The sequence below is a fragment of the Furipterus horrens genome, unplaced genomic scaffold (genome assembly GCF_987537825.1).
Source record: "Furipterus horrens unplaced genomic scaffold, mFurHor1.1.pri manual_scaffold_10, whole genome shotgun sequence".
NCBI lineage: Eukaryota > Metazoa > Chordata > Mammalia > Chiroptera > Furipteridae > Furipterus > Furipterus horrens.
This window is the reverse complement of record NW_028327180.1, coordinates 15,695,650-15,708,613: the sequence shown is the minus strand read 5'-3', so window position 1 is coordinate 15,708,613 and position 12,964 is coordinate 15,695,650. Positions and strand designations below refer to the sequence as shown.

At 40.1% G+C, this 12,964-nt stretch overlaps 1 protein-coding gene across 1 annotated transcript in view; it reads right to left on the bottom strand.

The window, feature by feature from the left end:
* Nucleotides 1-12,964, bottom strand: part of ARHGAP10 (Rho GTPase activating protein 10) — a 241,608-nt gene that overhangs the window by 104,530 nt on the left and 124,114 nt on the right. The window contains exons 11-13 of the mRNA XM_090290426.1: nt 8,019-8,100; nt 5,794-5,839; nt 3,730-3,795 (exon numbers count right to left, since the gene is read on the bottom strand). Of these exons, the coding sequence (XP_090146552.1) occupies nt 3,730-3,795; nt 5,794-5,839; nt 8,019-8,100 (194 nt within the window). The remainder of the gene's footprint in view (nt 1-3,729; nt 3,796-5,793; nt 5,840-8,018; nt 8,101-12,964) is intronic.

Here is a 12,964-nt window from a genome sequence, read left to right as displayed (position 1 = left end):
CATCAGCGTGCATTTTTTTAACAACTCATCAAAATTGGTGAATTTTTGTATGCTCTTTTTAATATTGAAAATGGAAGAATATATGCAACATTTCTGGCATATTATGCTTTATTATTTCAAGTAAGGTAAAAATGCAACTGAAATATACAAAAAGATTTGTGCAGTGCATTGAGAAGGTGCTGTGACTGGTCAGATGTGTCAAAAGTGGTTTGCGAAGTTTCACGCTAGAGACTTTTCTCACTGACGATGCTCCACGGTCGGGTAGACCAGTCGAAGGTGCAAGCGATCAAATCACGACATCAACTGAGAACAACCAACATGGTACCACACGGGAGATAGCCAACATACTCAAAATATCCACCCACATCAATAAAGTTATTGATGAAAGTGAAAAATGTGTCTTATCCTAAGGAAAAACACTGAACAGACTGTTTGGCCAACTGAATGTTTTTTTAAAGTTTTAGTTGACATAAAACATATTAGTTTCAGGTATACAACACAGTGGTTCAACATTTATCACCCCCATAAGTCTAGTGCCATCCACACTCACCAGATAGCAATGACTATATTCCCTATGCTGCCCGTTACAGCCCTGTGACTTACCTTATAACTGAGAATTCGTATTTCTTAATCCCCCTCGGTTCTTCCACCCAACTCCACACTCCCTTCCCCTCTGGGAACCATCAGTTTGTTCTCTGTCTCTATGAGTTAGGTCCCAGACGCACTGCATTCTTTCAAACATCTATACCTCAACCACTCCTTCCTCTGAGAAAACCCTTCCTTCTGACGCCCCCACCCATGCACCTGGACAAGTCCCCCTCGTCCTTCCAACCTCAGCTTGCGTGCTGGGTCCTCAGGGAAGCTCTGAGTCACTGGTGCTTCCGAGGCCCAGGAGGAGCAAAGGAACAGAGGGCGCCCATTGCGGGCCCATGGCCCAGGCCCCTCATAAACTACACGTCCTCAGGAAAGCCCTTGTAGCTTCAATGACCCTCTAGATGCAGAAGATGAGGAAGTTCCTCCCTCTGCTCGACTGTTCTTACTGGACCTCTAATCGTCTACAGCAAAGGCCTAGCTGCCAACGATTCTGATTCAACAGAGTTGGATTAAAGCCAGGAATCTACACTGTCAGCAGGCAGCCTGGTGCTCCTGACACATGTCACCAGGTCTGCCACTGACCTCTTAAGTTTCCTTGATATCCTTTGTTTTCTAAAGTAAAGCCTGAAGGCGAAGTTCCTTGCAGAACCCTCACCTCTATGTACAACGAACTGCTGAATGTGCCAACGACTTCATGTGCGAAATCACTCTGATGTATCCATGCCGTCTGACCCCAGCAGAAACCATATTATGCTGACCCGGCTTCCTCCCCTATGGAATAACCCCACCGGGCAGAATTCCAGGCTCCTTGGCACAAAGTTCTCTCACACGTGGCTCCCACACTCTATCTTTCCAAGCCTGCTACTCTGCTGTCCACTACCCTCTTACCCGGCTCCTGCACAGTTCAATGCTGAGTACCTGAGTACCTGCCTTTACTGTTTATCCGGTCAAGATTGGCCATTTTGTCTGCAGGTTTCCTGTTACCGGAACATAAACTAGTTTTATTCGGACTGATTAAGTAAGTGAGACAACAACACCTGTAGCATAAATAAATATATACGTGCACGCGTGCGTGCATGCATGTGTGCATGCGTGTGTGTGTGTAGCCATTATAGCTGATTTAGGGAAAATCATTGAGACCAAATTCCTTAAAAGGACTTCCGAATTTAGCATAAAGACCTCGGAGATTCTATAATGCTCATCATTTTTAATAATATAATCTGACAGGTGATTCTTTAACTGTATTTTTAGTCATTAATCCATTAAAAACAAAAGGCCTTAGTAATGGAAACCGTTAGAGAACCAAAGACTTGAAAAAATGTGTTTTTTAAAATTATTTAAACAAGACTATATAACTTAAAAAGTATAGACTTACTCTTCTGTTAAAAACATCCAACAACTTATTTGTTTATAATAAAAATACACTGAATAGATGCAGATTCCAGTACATACATATAGGGTGAAGCAAAAGTAGGGTTATGGTTGTGAGCACTACACAAGACAGTTTATTCTTGTATTATTATTCATTAAGTATGGCATTGTTTTCCATACAAACAACTGTAACCCTACTGCCCCACCCTGTATGTTTTACCCCATGTACCTAACACTCCAAAAAATGACACATATCAATAAGAAAAAAATTCTAGATAGATTTCTATCTGTTCAGGGAAAGGAAAGCACATATAAAATGTATCCTTTGGGAGAAAGAATTTAATTTACCAAAATAATAAGCATGCAAGTATGATAACACAATTAAAATTAAAGTTCTCAAGAGGCTCAGGGGTAAGAAAAACAGAAACAAAAATAAAAAAGTGAGAGATGGGAAAATCACAGTATTTTTCTAAAGTCTGGAAATTCTTGAAGCACTAGGAAAATAAAGATATTTGTCACCTCGACCTTAGTACAGGCTGAACTGAAGGAAAGGGTCACAGCCTGAATTGCCACTGTAAGGAAGTGGGGAGAAAAGGCTTTCTGTGGGGGTCTTTATAATTGATGGGCAAATCCCCAAGTCATGAAAGCGCCCGTAGGCAGCCTTCCAATTCCACAGGCAGCAGTCCTGGCTAGGACGGAACAAAGACCTTGCTTTGACAGCAAACATGAATGCAATGCTTCATCTCACAAAGTCATCTAAAGTAGGACTGGGATATACATGTGTGAAAGTGAATTAAGTATTCAATTTATCCCCACTTCTCTGGGTCTCTTAAGAAAGAGAAATTCAGCCTCCAGAAAGCCTGTTTGCAGGGCTCAATATTTAGTTTCTCTCAAGTCTGTTGGGATGGCCATGAAGTGCCAGAGCCCTATTTTTCCTTAGGGACTACAAAGGTTGGGGAAAGGATTAGCTTCCCTTAAATTTAAAAAGGAAGCAATCCAAATATTTATCAACATGTAAGTGGATAAACAAATCCAGTTCAACCACATAATGAAAGACTACCTAGCAATAAAAAGGAAATGAGCTAAGGATACACCGAACCAGATGAATTTCAAAAGCATTATGCTAAATAAAGAAGCCAGGCTCAAAAGACTATATAGAGCATGATTTCATTTATATAAGATGCAAAAAGAAAAAAAAAATGTAGAACCAGAATGATGAGAAGCAGCTCAGTGGTTGTGAAGGACAAAGAAGGAAATAGGGATTGATTGCCAAGAGGCACAAAGAAACTTTGAGGAGAGATAGAAATCTATGATTGCAGTAGTAGTTCTACAACTGTATACATCTGTCAAAACTCATCACTCCGTACTGTCAAAATCGGCGAACTTTATTACATGTAAATTAGACATCAATGAAGCTTATTTCCTCAATGGAGACCAACATGCAATGGAAGAGGGGATATCGTAGCAGCGCATGAACAAGAAGTGCCTGCGTCTGGCAGTCCCATACTGCTGATTCTTCCAGTGATTCTCATTTTAGCACTGACACCAAGTTTCAGTGCAGGGGTGGAATAGGTAAATAAAAAAGAAAACCCCACCCCCTCCTAAACAAATAAACAACTGAATCTCTGACAGAGAGAATACAGGGGCACTTGCATTAATGTATTTCACTTTACAACACTCAACCAATGCAGTAAGCAATTTAAATGACTCTTAGACATTACATACCTACCGTCTTTCATGTATAAAACAATTCAATCACGTTACCTCGTGTTTCAACTGCACTGATGCATTTTTTGATAATTGTGAATCCCATCTTATCCAACTGTGCACCTAAAAGAAAAAGTTATAAAATATTAAGGGCACAATTAACGGTAATTACTTATGTTTCTCCTCCTTACAAAGACAGGAAAAATTAAATTCAGTTGATTATTTTTTATTTTCCTATTAAAAAAGGAAAGCTAAAAGCCATGTAGTCCCTGTTTAAATATTGTGAATGACAATTTCATATATTTAGAGGAGTGCTTACTGGCATATTAAGATATCTACTACCAATATCAATAATTTATAAATAAATTTAAAATTATTTTATATTAATAAATATAACTTACATTAAGCAGTGGAAATGAAAGTAATAAAAAAATCTTTAGGGGAAGCTATCTAAAAATAGTTAAGATACATTTTGTTGAAGTTCCAACAACAGCTGTTTTTTAAAAATATATATATACAAGTGAAGGTTTTAAAATTACTTGACAGTTGGAGAAACTGTTTTCTAAAACTTAGGGGAAAATATTTAGGAAACACTTCTCAAAAATATTATTTGGGTCATAAGCTTCAAAACAAGTTTCATATTTTATACCATGCTCTAAGCATTTAATATTTTATTATTTTCACAATGAATTTTAAAACAGATGACTCATGCAGCATAAAACATTATCTTGAAAATAAAATTTTATTATTTTTCTAATATTGAGTCTTGCCTGTGGATTAGGCCGGAATATTTGAGCACCCTAATAAAAGACAATTCCTCTTTCAAAATGAAAACAGGGAAAGCACATACGTTAGTCTATATTTAGAACTGGGCACAGTGATGCCAACTCTTGGCTCTCAGCAGAGATAGCAAGAACAATCCATGAATATAAACTCTGTAGGTTTAATGCTAAGCTCAAAGAGAATTTTAATGAGGTAAATTGGGCAGTGGTTTGCTGTTTAAGGACCCACTATTACCAACCTTTTATAAAATGCAAGTGTTTCTATCTGCTTGGCAAAACTTTTTTTCTTAAGGCATGTTTCCATTTCTCTATTTAAAAAATAAAATAAAAAAGGAAAGAGAAGGAGGAAAAAGAGAAAGGGGGAAGTAGGTAAAGAGGGAAGAAAAAGAGGAAGAGGGGAGGGAGGGGATCCCATGTGTACAAAGATGGGATCAATGAGGGAGAGGAGAAGAGAGGAGGGGTGGGAAGGAGGGGGGAGGGACAGAAAGAAGTTAAGAAAATGCTCCAGTATGTTTACAACCTCCTGTGACACACTGTCCATTCCCAGTTCCAGGCTAGAGAGATGTCTTTTATTCAAGCACTGGCTCAAGTGAGATGCACATCATGACAATTTTGAGATTGCGTTATATAACATAATGTTTACAAACTGTGGACATGTGATAAATGTAGTCTTAACTTCTCCAAAAATATCAAAGTATATTCATAAAGAATCTAGCAAATCTGATCATACTTTTGGTTTATCTCAGTATATATCCACCCACACTAGAGTCAAGCAATACTTCATTTTCCTCTAGTTGAAACAATGCATGTAAAAATCATAGCCCTAGAATACGTAACTGTGCTTGGCCATTGTTATTCTCTAAGGTGCAGTGATATGTTATTGGTATAGCATGCTCAGGGACTCAAAGGATCAGGATGTCCAGGGTGAGGGCGAGGGGGTTGCAAACAGGGGACCTGATAAAGAGCTCTTACCCACAGGAACTTACAAGTTAGGAAGTTGATAGATGCATACCTGAAACTCTCATGTGTTCATTTATGGCTACAGGAATAAATATCAAAGTGAATTACACAGCACATATTTTGGGTTTTGTAGAGAAAATGATTGCAGAAAACCCTTTTTAAAAAAAAAATGTGCAGAGATGGGATCGATGAGGATTATAATAGGCCAGGAAAATTTTAACAGATCCCCAATGGAAAAGACTTCTAGACTACACATAATAATTGGAGGGTTAGCTCGAAGGTGCCCAGAGTGAGCGCCCAGAACCAGTTTGACACCAGTAATGAAAACAAAGACACTCATGGATGAGGGAGACAGACAGTTTTATAAATGAGCACTTACTTCCGTCTGGTCTTGGGATGCTGGCTCTATTAAAACTATGAAGCAGCTAGGGAGAGAGAAAAAAGGGGAAACAATACTTTTAACAAATCAATAAAAAATGGTTCTAGTAGACACACCTAGGACCATGCAAAAATTACACTGATATTGGTGAATTACCATCATGCGCTCTAATGTAAATACTGTCTATTCTATCTCTCACTGAGGGGACAAAAATGAGATGAAGGGACCATGATTCTGAAAAAACTTATTGAAACTTCATGCAAATATGAAATGTGTTTTAATCAGTAAGATGAAGCTCATTTTTTCAACACTGTTTCTAAAATTTAGTTTTTACTTGATTAAGAAAGACATGACTCTGGCATATAATTTAACTACATCAGAAATGGATTGGTGATAATCCCAGGCTGCCTCTAAGAAGTCTAGAGCCTCCCTATTATTTGCAAGGTATATATAGTACCTGCAAAAACATACACAGTACCGTAATTGTCATCATATAAATACATAGCTGAATACAGTCACATGCTGCTTAACAGCTGGGACATGTTCTGAGAAATGCATCATTAGGCAGTCGTCATTGTGTGAACATAAACATACGGAAGATGTAGCCTACTATACATAGTAATTTTAACTAGCGCTATACTATAATACTACTGGCAGGTTTGTTTACAAAAGCATCTGCACAAACACATGACAGACTATGACAAAGGCTATGACAGACAATAGGAATTTTCAGCTCCATTATAATCAAATGGGGCCACCATAGTATACATAGGTATATGGATGGTGCGTCTATGTGATGCATGACTGTATTTTCTTTCTGCAGTCCTGCCATTATCTGTGTATCTCGAATTACTTGGCTCTTTACTCTAAAGAAGGGGCTATACATGTCTTCAAGGTTAGACTGCCTTTGGCAACAGATTTATTACTCAAGAACTTGGTCAGATTCAGTCATGTCATCTTTTTCTATGCAAACTGACTTTCCAAACCACTTCTTGGTTCTCTGGGGAGGTAAGTCCTAGTCAGTGCATGGTCTTCAGTATAGGATTAACAAAACCACCGTTCTGGATGTCAGTAACTATTAATGTTGGAAGTACTCTTGAACTTCCAGCTAAATTGCAAAGACAAATTAATATACAGACAGAAATAAAACCACGGAGGCTAAATCCCAGTAAATATAATAGAATGATACAGAAATCTGACACTACTTTCTTCCCATGTGGATGATACTTTCCCCTGATCTACTTCTACAATCTATAATTCAGGATTTCATTTCTGAAACAGCCCATTGAGATGGCCACACGCACCCTGCCCAGCGCCCCTGCCCTACCTGCTGCGCTCTCACCCGCCGGTGCTCCCCTTACCGCCAGGTAACACTGTCTGTTTCATCAGCTCCTCCTGACGCCTCTCTGCTTACTGCATCTGATCCCTCTTCCACTTTGCAAACTATGCCCGTTCCCTTTTTTAAAACCCTGCTAGGATGGCAAATGCTTTCCAGGTAGCCCACCTGGTACCTGCACTGGCAACTGATTCGGAGTCACAATACTTGAAGCAAAGTTTATTTAAACTGGTTCTATGGTGTGTTCTATAATGACCCTGAGTCCCCAATTCAACACAAGATCTGCCCAATTCTTAACTCCCAAAGGACACCAGACCATGGAAATGAAACTAATGCCTGAATAAAGTAGCAAACAGACTGAAGTCCTGTGCCTCTGAATCTACATCCCTGACTTTAATTTATTCCTCGAATGGATATGAATACAAGGTCCACTCACTAAGACTGCATAATATTGCATCTAGTCTTCCATGAGGCTGAACCATAAATTGTTAAATCAGGCAACATAATTACAGCGGTCACGTACAGTACTGCCTGCCCTGCCTCCTAGCTACTGTTCTGCCTCCACTGAGATCACAATGAATTGCAAGCTCGATTGTGTTCATCTCGAAAAGCCCTGTCAGGGAGAAAAGAGGAAATGGAGAATTCAGATGGCTTCCTCACGCAAAGCAAATCCGAGTGGCAAAGTCATGAAAAGTCAAAAATAAAAACTAATGATACACCAGTCTTACGTGTGCTGCTGCTACCTCAAGCCAAAGTACCAGAACACTGAATACTTCCAAGATTAATTCAAGCACCAGTTTCAGCAGGGACTATTTTTAATACTATAAAAAATGAACACGAGTTAACTCTAAAGAAGTTGAAATAAAACTCGAGCATCGATTATGCTTACAGCTTCTTTTCCACCCAGAGCTTCCAGCCACTGCTTCCTTTCCTCTTCTGAAAACGCCTGCATGGTCAAGGACGCGCCAGGCCTGAAAGACACCGGGAACAGGTCAGGTTACCCTCAGCTGCTGGAAACAAACCTCCTTTTCTACCTCCTCCTGTTTTATGGTGGCGATTAAGTTGTTTTTTCAAATTTTTAAATTAGGATCAAGTACATATCGTACAATGTATTATCTTAACCATTTTAACGGTACAGTGCAGTAGGGCTGAGAAACCAATCTCCAGAATCCTTCATCTTGTAAAACTGAAACTCTGTACCATTAAACAGTGACTCTCCATTCCCTTCTCCCCCGAGCGCCAGACAACTATCCTTCTCCTCTGAGTCTATGAATCTGACTAACTTCAGGTAACGCTTGTAAGTGGAATCATATAATGTTTGTCTTTCTGAGACTGCCTTATTTCACTTGGAATAATATCCTCCATTTTCATCATCGACACAGTAGCCTATGTCAGAATTTCCTTATTTTGTAAGGCTGAGTAATATTCTACCATCTACATTTTGCTTATCCATTCATTCCTCAGTGCACACGTGGGTTGCTTCCACCTTTGGGCTACTGTGAACAATGTTGCTATTAACACAGGTATATAAACATGTCCTCAAGACCTGGCATTCAGTTCTTTGGGGTGTACATAATAAGAAATATATATTTGGTCTCTGATTCCACTGCCTGGCACAAAGCTCCTAGAAAGCCCTTGGGATCTCTGTATATTTTTGCACACTAGTGAGCTGATGTGGCTGGGGGCTCCTGGTCACCTCACAATGGGGGCAGGCTGCCAAGGGAACTCCCAACCATGTGCCAGGAAATTGGAACTTTCAGCCCCATCCTCCTCTACTCATCCTAGGCAGGGAGAGGATCTAGAGACAGAGTTCAATCACCAATGGCCAATAATTTAATCAATCATTTGCTACACAATGAAGCCTCCATGAACAGCCCTAGGATTTGAACAGCTTCTAAACTGGGGGCACATGGAGGTGCTGGAAGGGTGGCATGCCCAGAAATAACATGGACGCTCCAAGCCCTTTCCCCCATACCTTACCCCATAATTCTCTTCATCTGGATGTTAATTGATATCCTTTAAAATATTCTCCTCTGTAATAAATTGGCAATAGTAAATAAACTATTTCTCTGAGTTCTGTGAGATATCTCAATATGTTCTTGAACCCGAGAGGATCATGGTAAGCCTCAACTTATAACCAGCGTCCAAAAGCACAGGTGATGACCAGGACTTGCAAATGACATCCAACGTGGGAGAGGACAGTCTTGTGGGACTGAGCCCTTAATCTGTGGTGTCTGCAGCTGTTCTGGTTAGTGTCAGAATTGAGTTAAATTATAGGCACTCAGTTGGTCTCTGCAGAGAATTGCAGAATTGTATGGTATGGAAAAGCCCAGACATTGGAAGTAGAGATGTATTCTGTAAGTAGGAAGAATCGGGATTTTCCTCACACCAGGTCACACGGTAATTCTATTTTTAATTTTCTGAGGAACCACCATATTCTTTTGCACAGAAGCTGCCCAAGGGTTCCTTTTCTCCACATCTTCACCAACACATGTTATATCCCCCTGTTTTTTTTTTAAAGTAGCCATACTAGGGGGCAGGAGGTGGTAGCAATGATCAGATTATTATTTATAAAAGAAACACATAGTTATTGTTACAAACCCAAAAAGTCACTTTTGCCCCATCCTAATTCCACTCCCAAGACAGCATTGTTAGCCATTTGGTCTTTTTTCCTTCACATTTGGTCCTCAGGACCAAGGTCAACCTTCCTCAGTTCAGTTCATTCACACATAAGGAGATTCTGCACAAGAATACTAGGTAGAAAAGCTATTAATAATTCCCCTTAACCGCTGGTGGGTGGTTTCTTGGCTGAAATTTGTCTATTTGATGAAAAGTATTAAAAGTGAAGCTTTTTGGCAAGAAATTAAAAGGCCAAACACCCCAAAATACAGAAAACTGGAAATAAAAAGTGATCACTGAAATAGAAAGTAAATATTAATTCCCATTCACTATTGAATATACTTTTTAAAAGTTATCACTCCTATAACAGTATTTCACAGCATTTTTAACTATTGGACCATCTTTTTCAACCAAAGCAAGCTGTAAGAATCAACTGCAATTCAACAGGCAGCACAAGTGTTACCGAGTATGAGGCACTGCAGAAGCACTCCCCCAACCAGAGCGGGCAGGGCCTCGCTCCCAGCCCTCACTCCCATGGGCGGTGTGCTTTCTCCCGCTGTGGCGGTTACGAAGTGGAAAGGAAGTTCTCTATCTAAAGTTCACTACAAAATAACTCTAGCTGCAACTGATAGGCGCTTGTCTATGACCATTTCTCCAGACTATAAATTTTGCAGAAAAAAAAATCACCAGTTATCCCCCAACTCCACCCCTGAACAGCAAAATGGCTCTTCATCATCTTGCATTGGCTCCACCTCCCCCAGCTCTGCCCCACACAGCATCCTTCTAGAGCAAGAACCAAAGTAGGACATCAGTCAGGCTGTTTCCAGAAGTTCCTGGACTGGGATGCAAAGATTTTGGCTCTGATTCTTAGTAACCCACACTTAGTATTCGGGGGAGTTCATCAAAATTGTCAGAAAAAACTTCAGATGGCACAGATGTTTCTCTTTACTTCGGTTAAGTGATAGAACAATACTTACACATGGAGGTCTCAGCTCTGTAAGAATGCTCCATTCTTGTAAAGAAAATAAAAACCTACAGATCTCTCTAAAAGTTATATGTATTCCAACATTTAGTATGTAATTTAAGTGAGTGAAAGCATGAAATGCGAAGATGTTATAGCAGATACATAATAAAATGTTAACAGCTTTTATAACCCAGAAATGGCAAAACTAGCAGAGAAAAGGAAACCCAAGGGCAAAAACAGCAACCACTGTCATGGGAAGACAACATAGGGTTTACAAGCATTCAGTTCAACAAATACTGAGTGATGGTCTACTGAGCTTTAGGTCTTGTACCAGAGGGTCCGGAATTAATTATTGAACACCCTACTATGTGCTGGGCACTGGGCGGACTACCACCCACCAAGGGCTTACTGTCTAGCAGAGAATGCAGAAGGTAAACAAATTACAAATAATTAATTAATTTCACTTGTACAGAGCACTGCAAAGGAATCATAACTATAAATGAGTAAAGCCAGCTACCTGGGAAAAAAAAGAAGAATGATAAGGATACATCAGAAGAAGTATGCCCAAATATAAAAGGATTCGACTTCATGTATGTTAAACTGCGTTGGTCGGGAAAACTTGTCTGTGGGCTAATTCAGCTGCCAGCCTCAGCAGACGACTTAAGCATTTCAATATGCATTGAGAGTGAAGAAAGAGCAAGGACTGACCTAAGCCTGGATGTTAGGCTTTCTGGGAAGGGACAGTTAATCTGAGGCCTGAAGGATGAATAATCAATGTCACAGCAACAAGGCTGGAGATGTCCCCTAGGCCAAGAAGGCGCACAGGAGAGAAAGAGCACCCTGTGGGGAGGCTGGGTTTGGCCCCATCACTGGGCCTACAGACCAGTCTCAGAGGCGCACAAAGGAAAGCCAGAGGCAGCCTAGGGTCCAGCCACACAGGGCCTCCCTGGCCATGCTAAGGGTTTGGTTGATCCTAAAGGTCACTAAAGCCTTTTAGTAGGAGAATAACACGGTCCAATTAAATGCACACATAAACATGAGCTGCTGGGTGGACAGTGGACTGAGGAAAGGGAAGAGCTGGCTGCAAGGACTCACTGGAAGATTGAGAGAAAAGGAGACTGAGAATGGCCAAATGAGGGGGAAATCATGCACTGCAGTCACCTTCAAGAGGAGCTTCCACATGCTATGGGCAACAAAATACCGCCTAAGCAAGCCATCAGTCAGAGAACAAAAGACAGATCAATTACAATACTGCCTCAGGAACTAGTGGAGGAATTAATTCCATGAAAGTCAAAATCAACTGGGGCAAATCAGGACTTAAACGTTATATTTATACTCACGATATCAGACACTTGGCCTGATGAAATTCCTTGTGTTTTCTAGTTCCTTCTTCGTTTTCCCCTAAGGTTTTCCACTGATGTGTGAGGGGAAATAATACTTACAGGTTGATGGTTGGATAGTCTTAACCAAGTAACACCCAGAGCAACAAAGATAGATGCTGGGCAAGAGAAAGAAAGGCTGGTTCTGGTCACTTGGAACACAAGCAAAAAAGTGTTGAATAATGAAGAATTTGAAGAGTTATGAACTGGAAGTATAGATTCTGAAGTAAGGAAAAAAGCAATTGTCAAGCTTCAGATGAAAGAGCCATATTACGTCGGGATAAAAAGCCAATGTGGCATAAAAACTGAAGTACAGGACTTGCCTCCAAGCGCAATGACTCAGACCTGAGCCATCGAGCCCTCTGTGGAATCTAAGAGAAAACAAACTTGTTGAGAGATGAGAGATTAACTAGAAATATATCACCTACGAGGAAAGAATTCTATTTCTGTTTACATTTTGACAAATAATAACATGGTAACTCAAAACAAGTCCCCTTTTGAGAATTAATTCATCACACTACACATTCTCCAGAAGACTTCACATTTGCGACACATTACTTCAAGGATTAGTCACTAGCACTGTATAAAGCTGGGTCCCCGTCCTACCACATGCACTGCTGATTTACTGAGCCTTGTCTCTAAACATGAGTACACGAGAAGTAAAACGGAGTGCACTGAACACATCTTCACCATTTTAAATGTCTCAAGTTTTCTTCCACTAATCAACTGCTAGGAAATCATTAAGCAAAAATGAGACCTTAGGAAACTCTGGACACATTTTAAACTACAGTATTAATAGCATCTCATTGCGAAACCAAACTATAAAAATCCTCTAGTTTTTTATGTTATTAATAAAGTTTAATGAATAGAGAG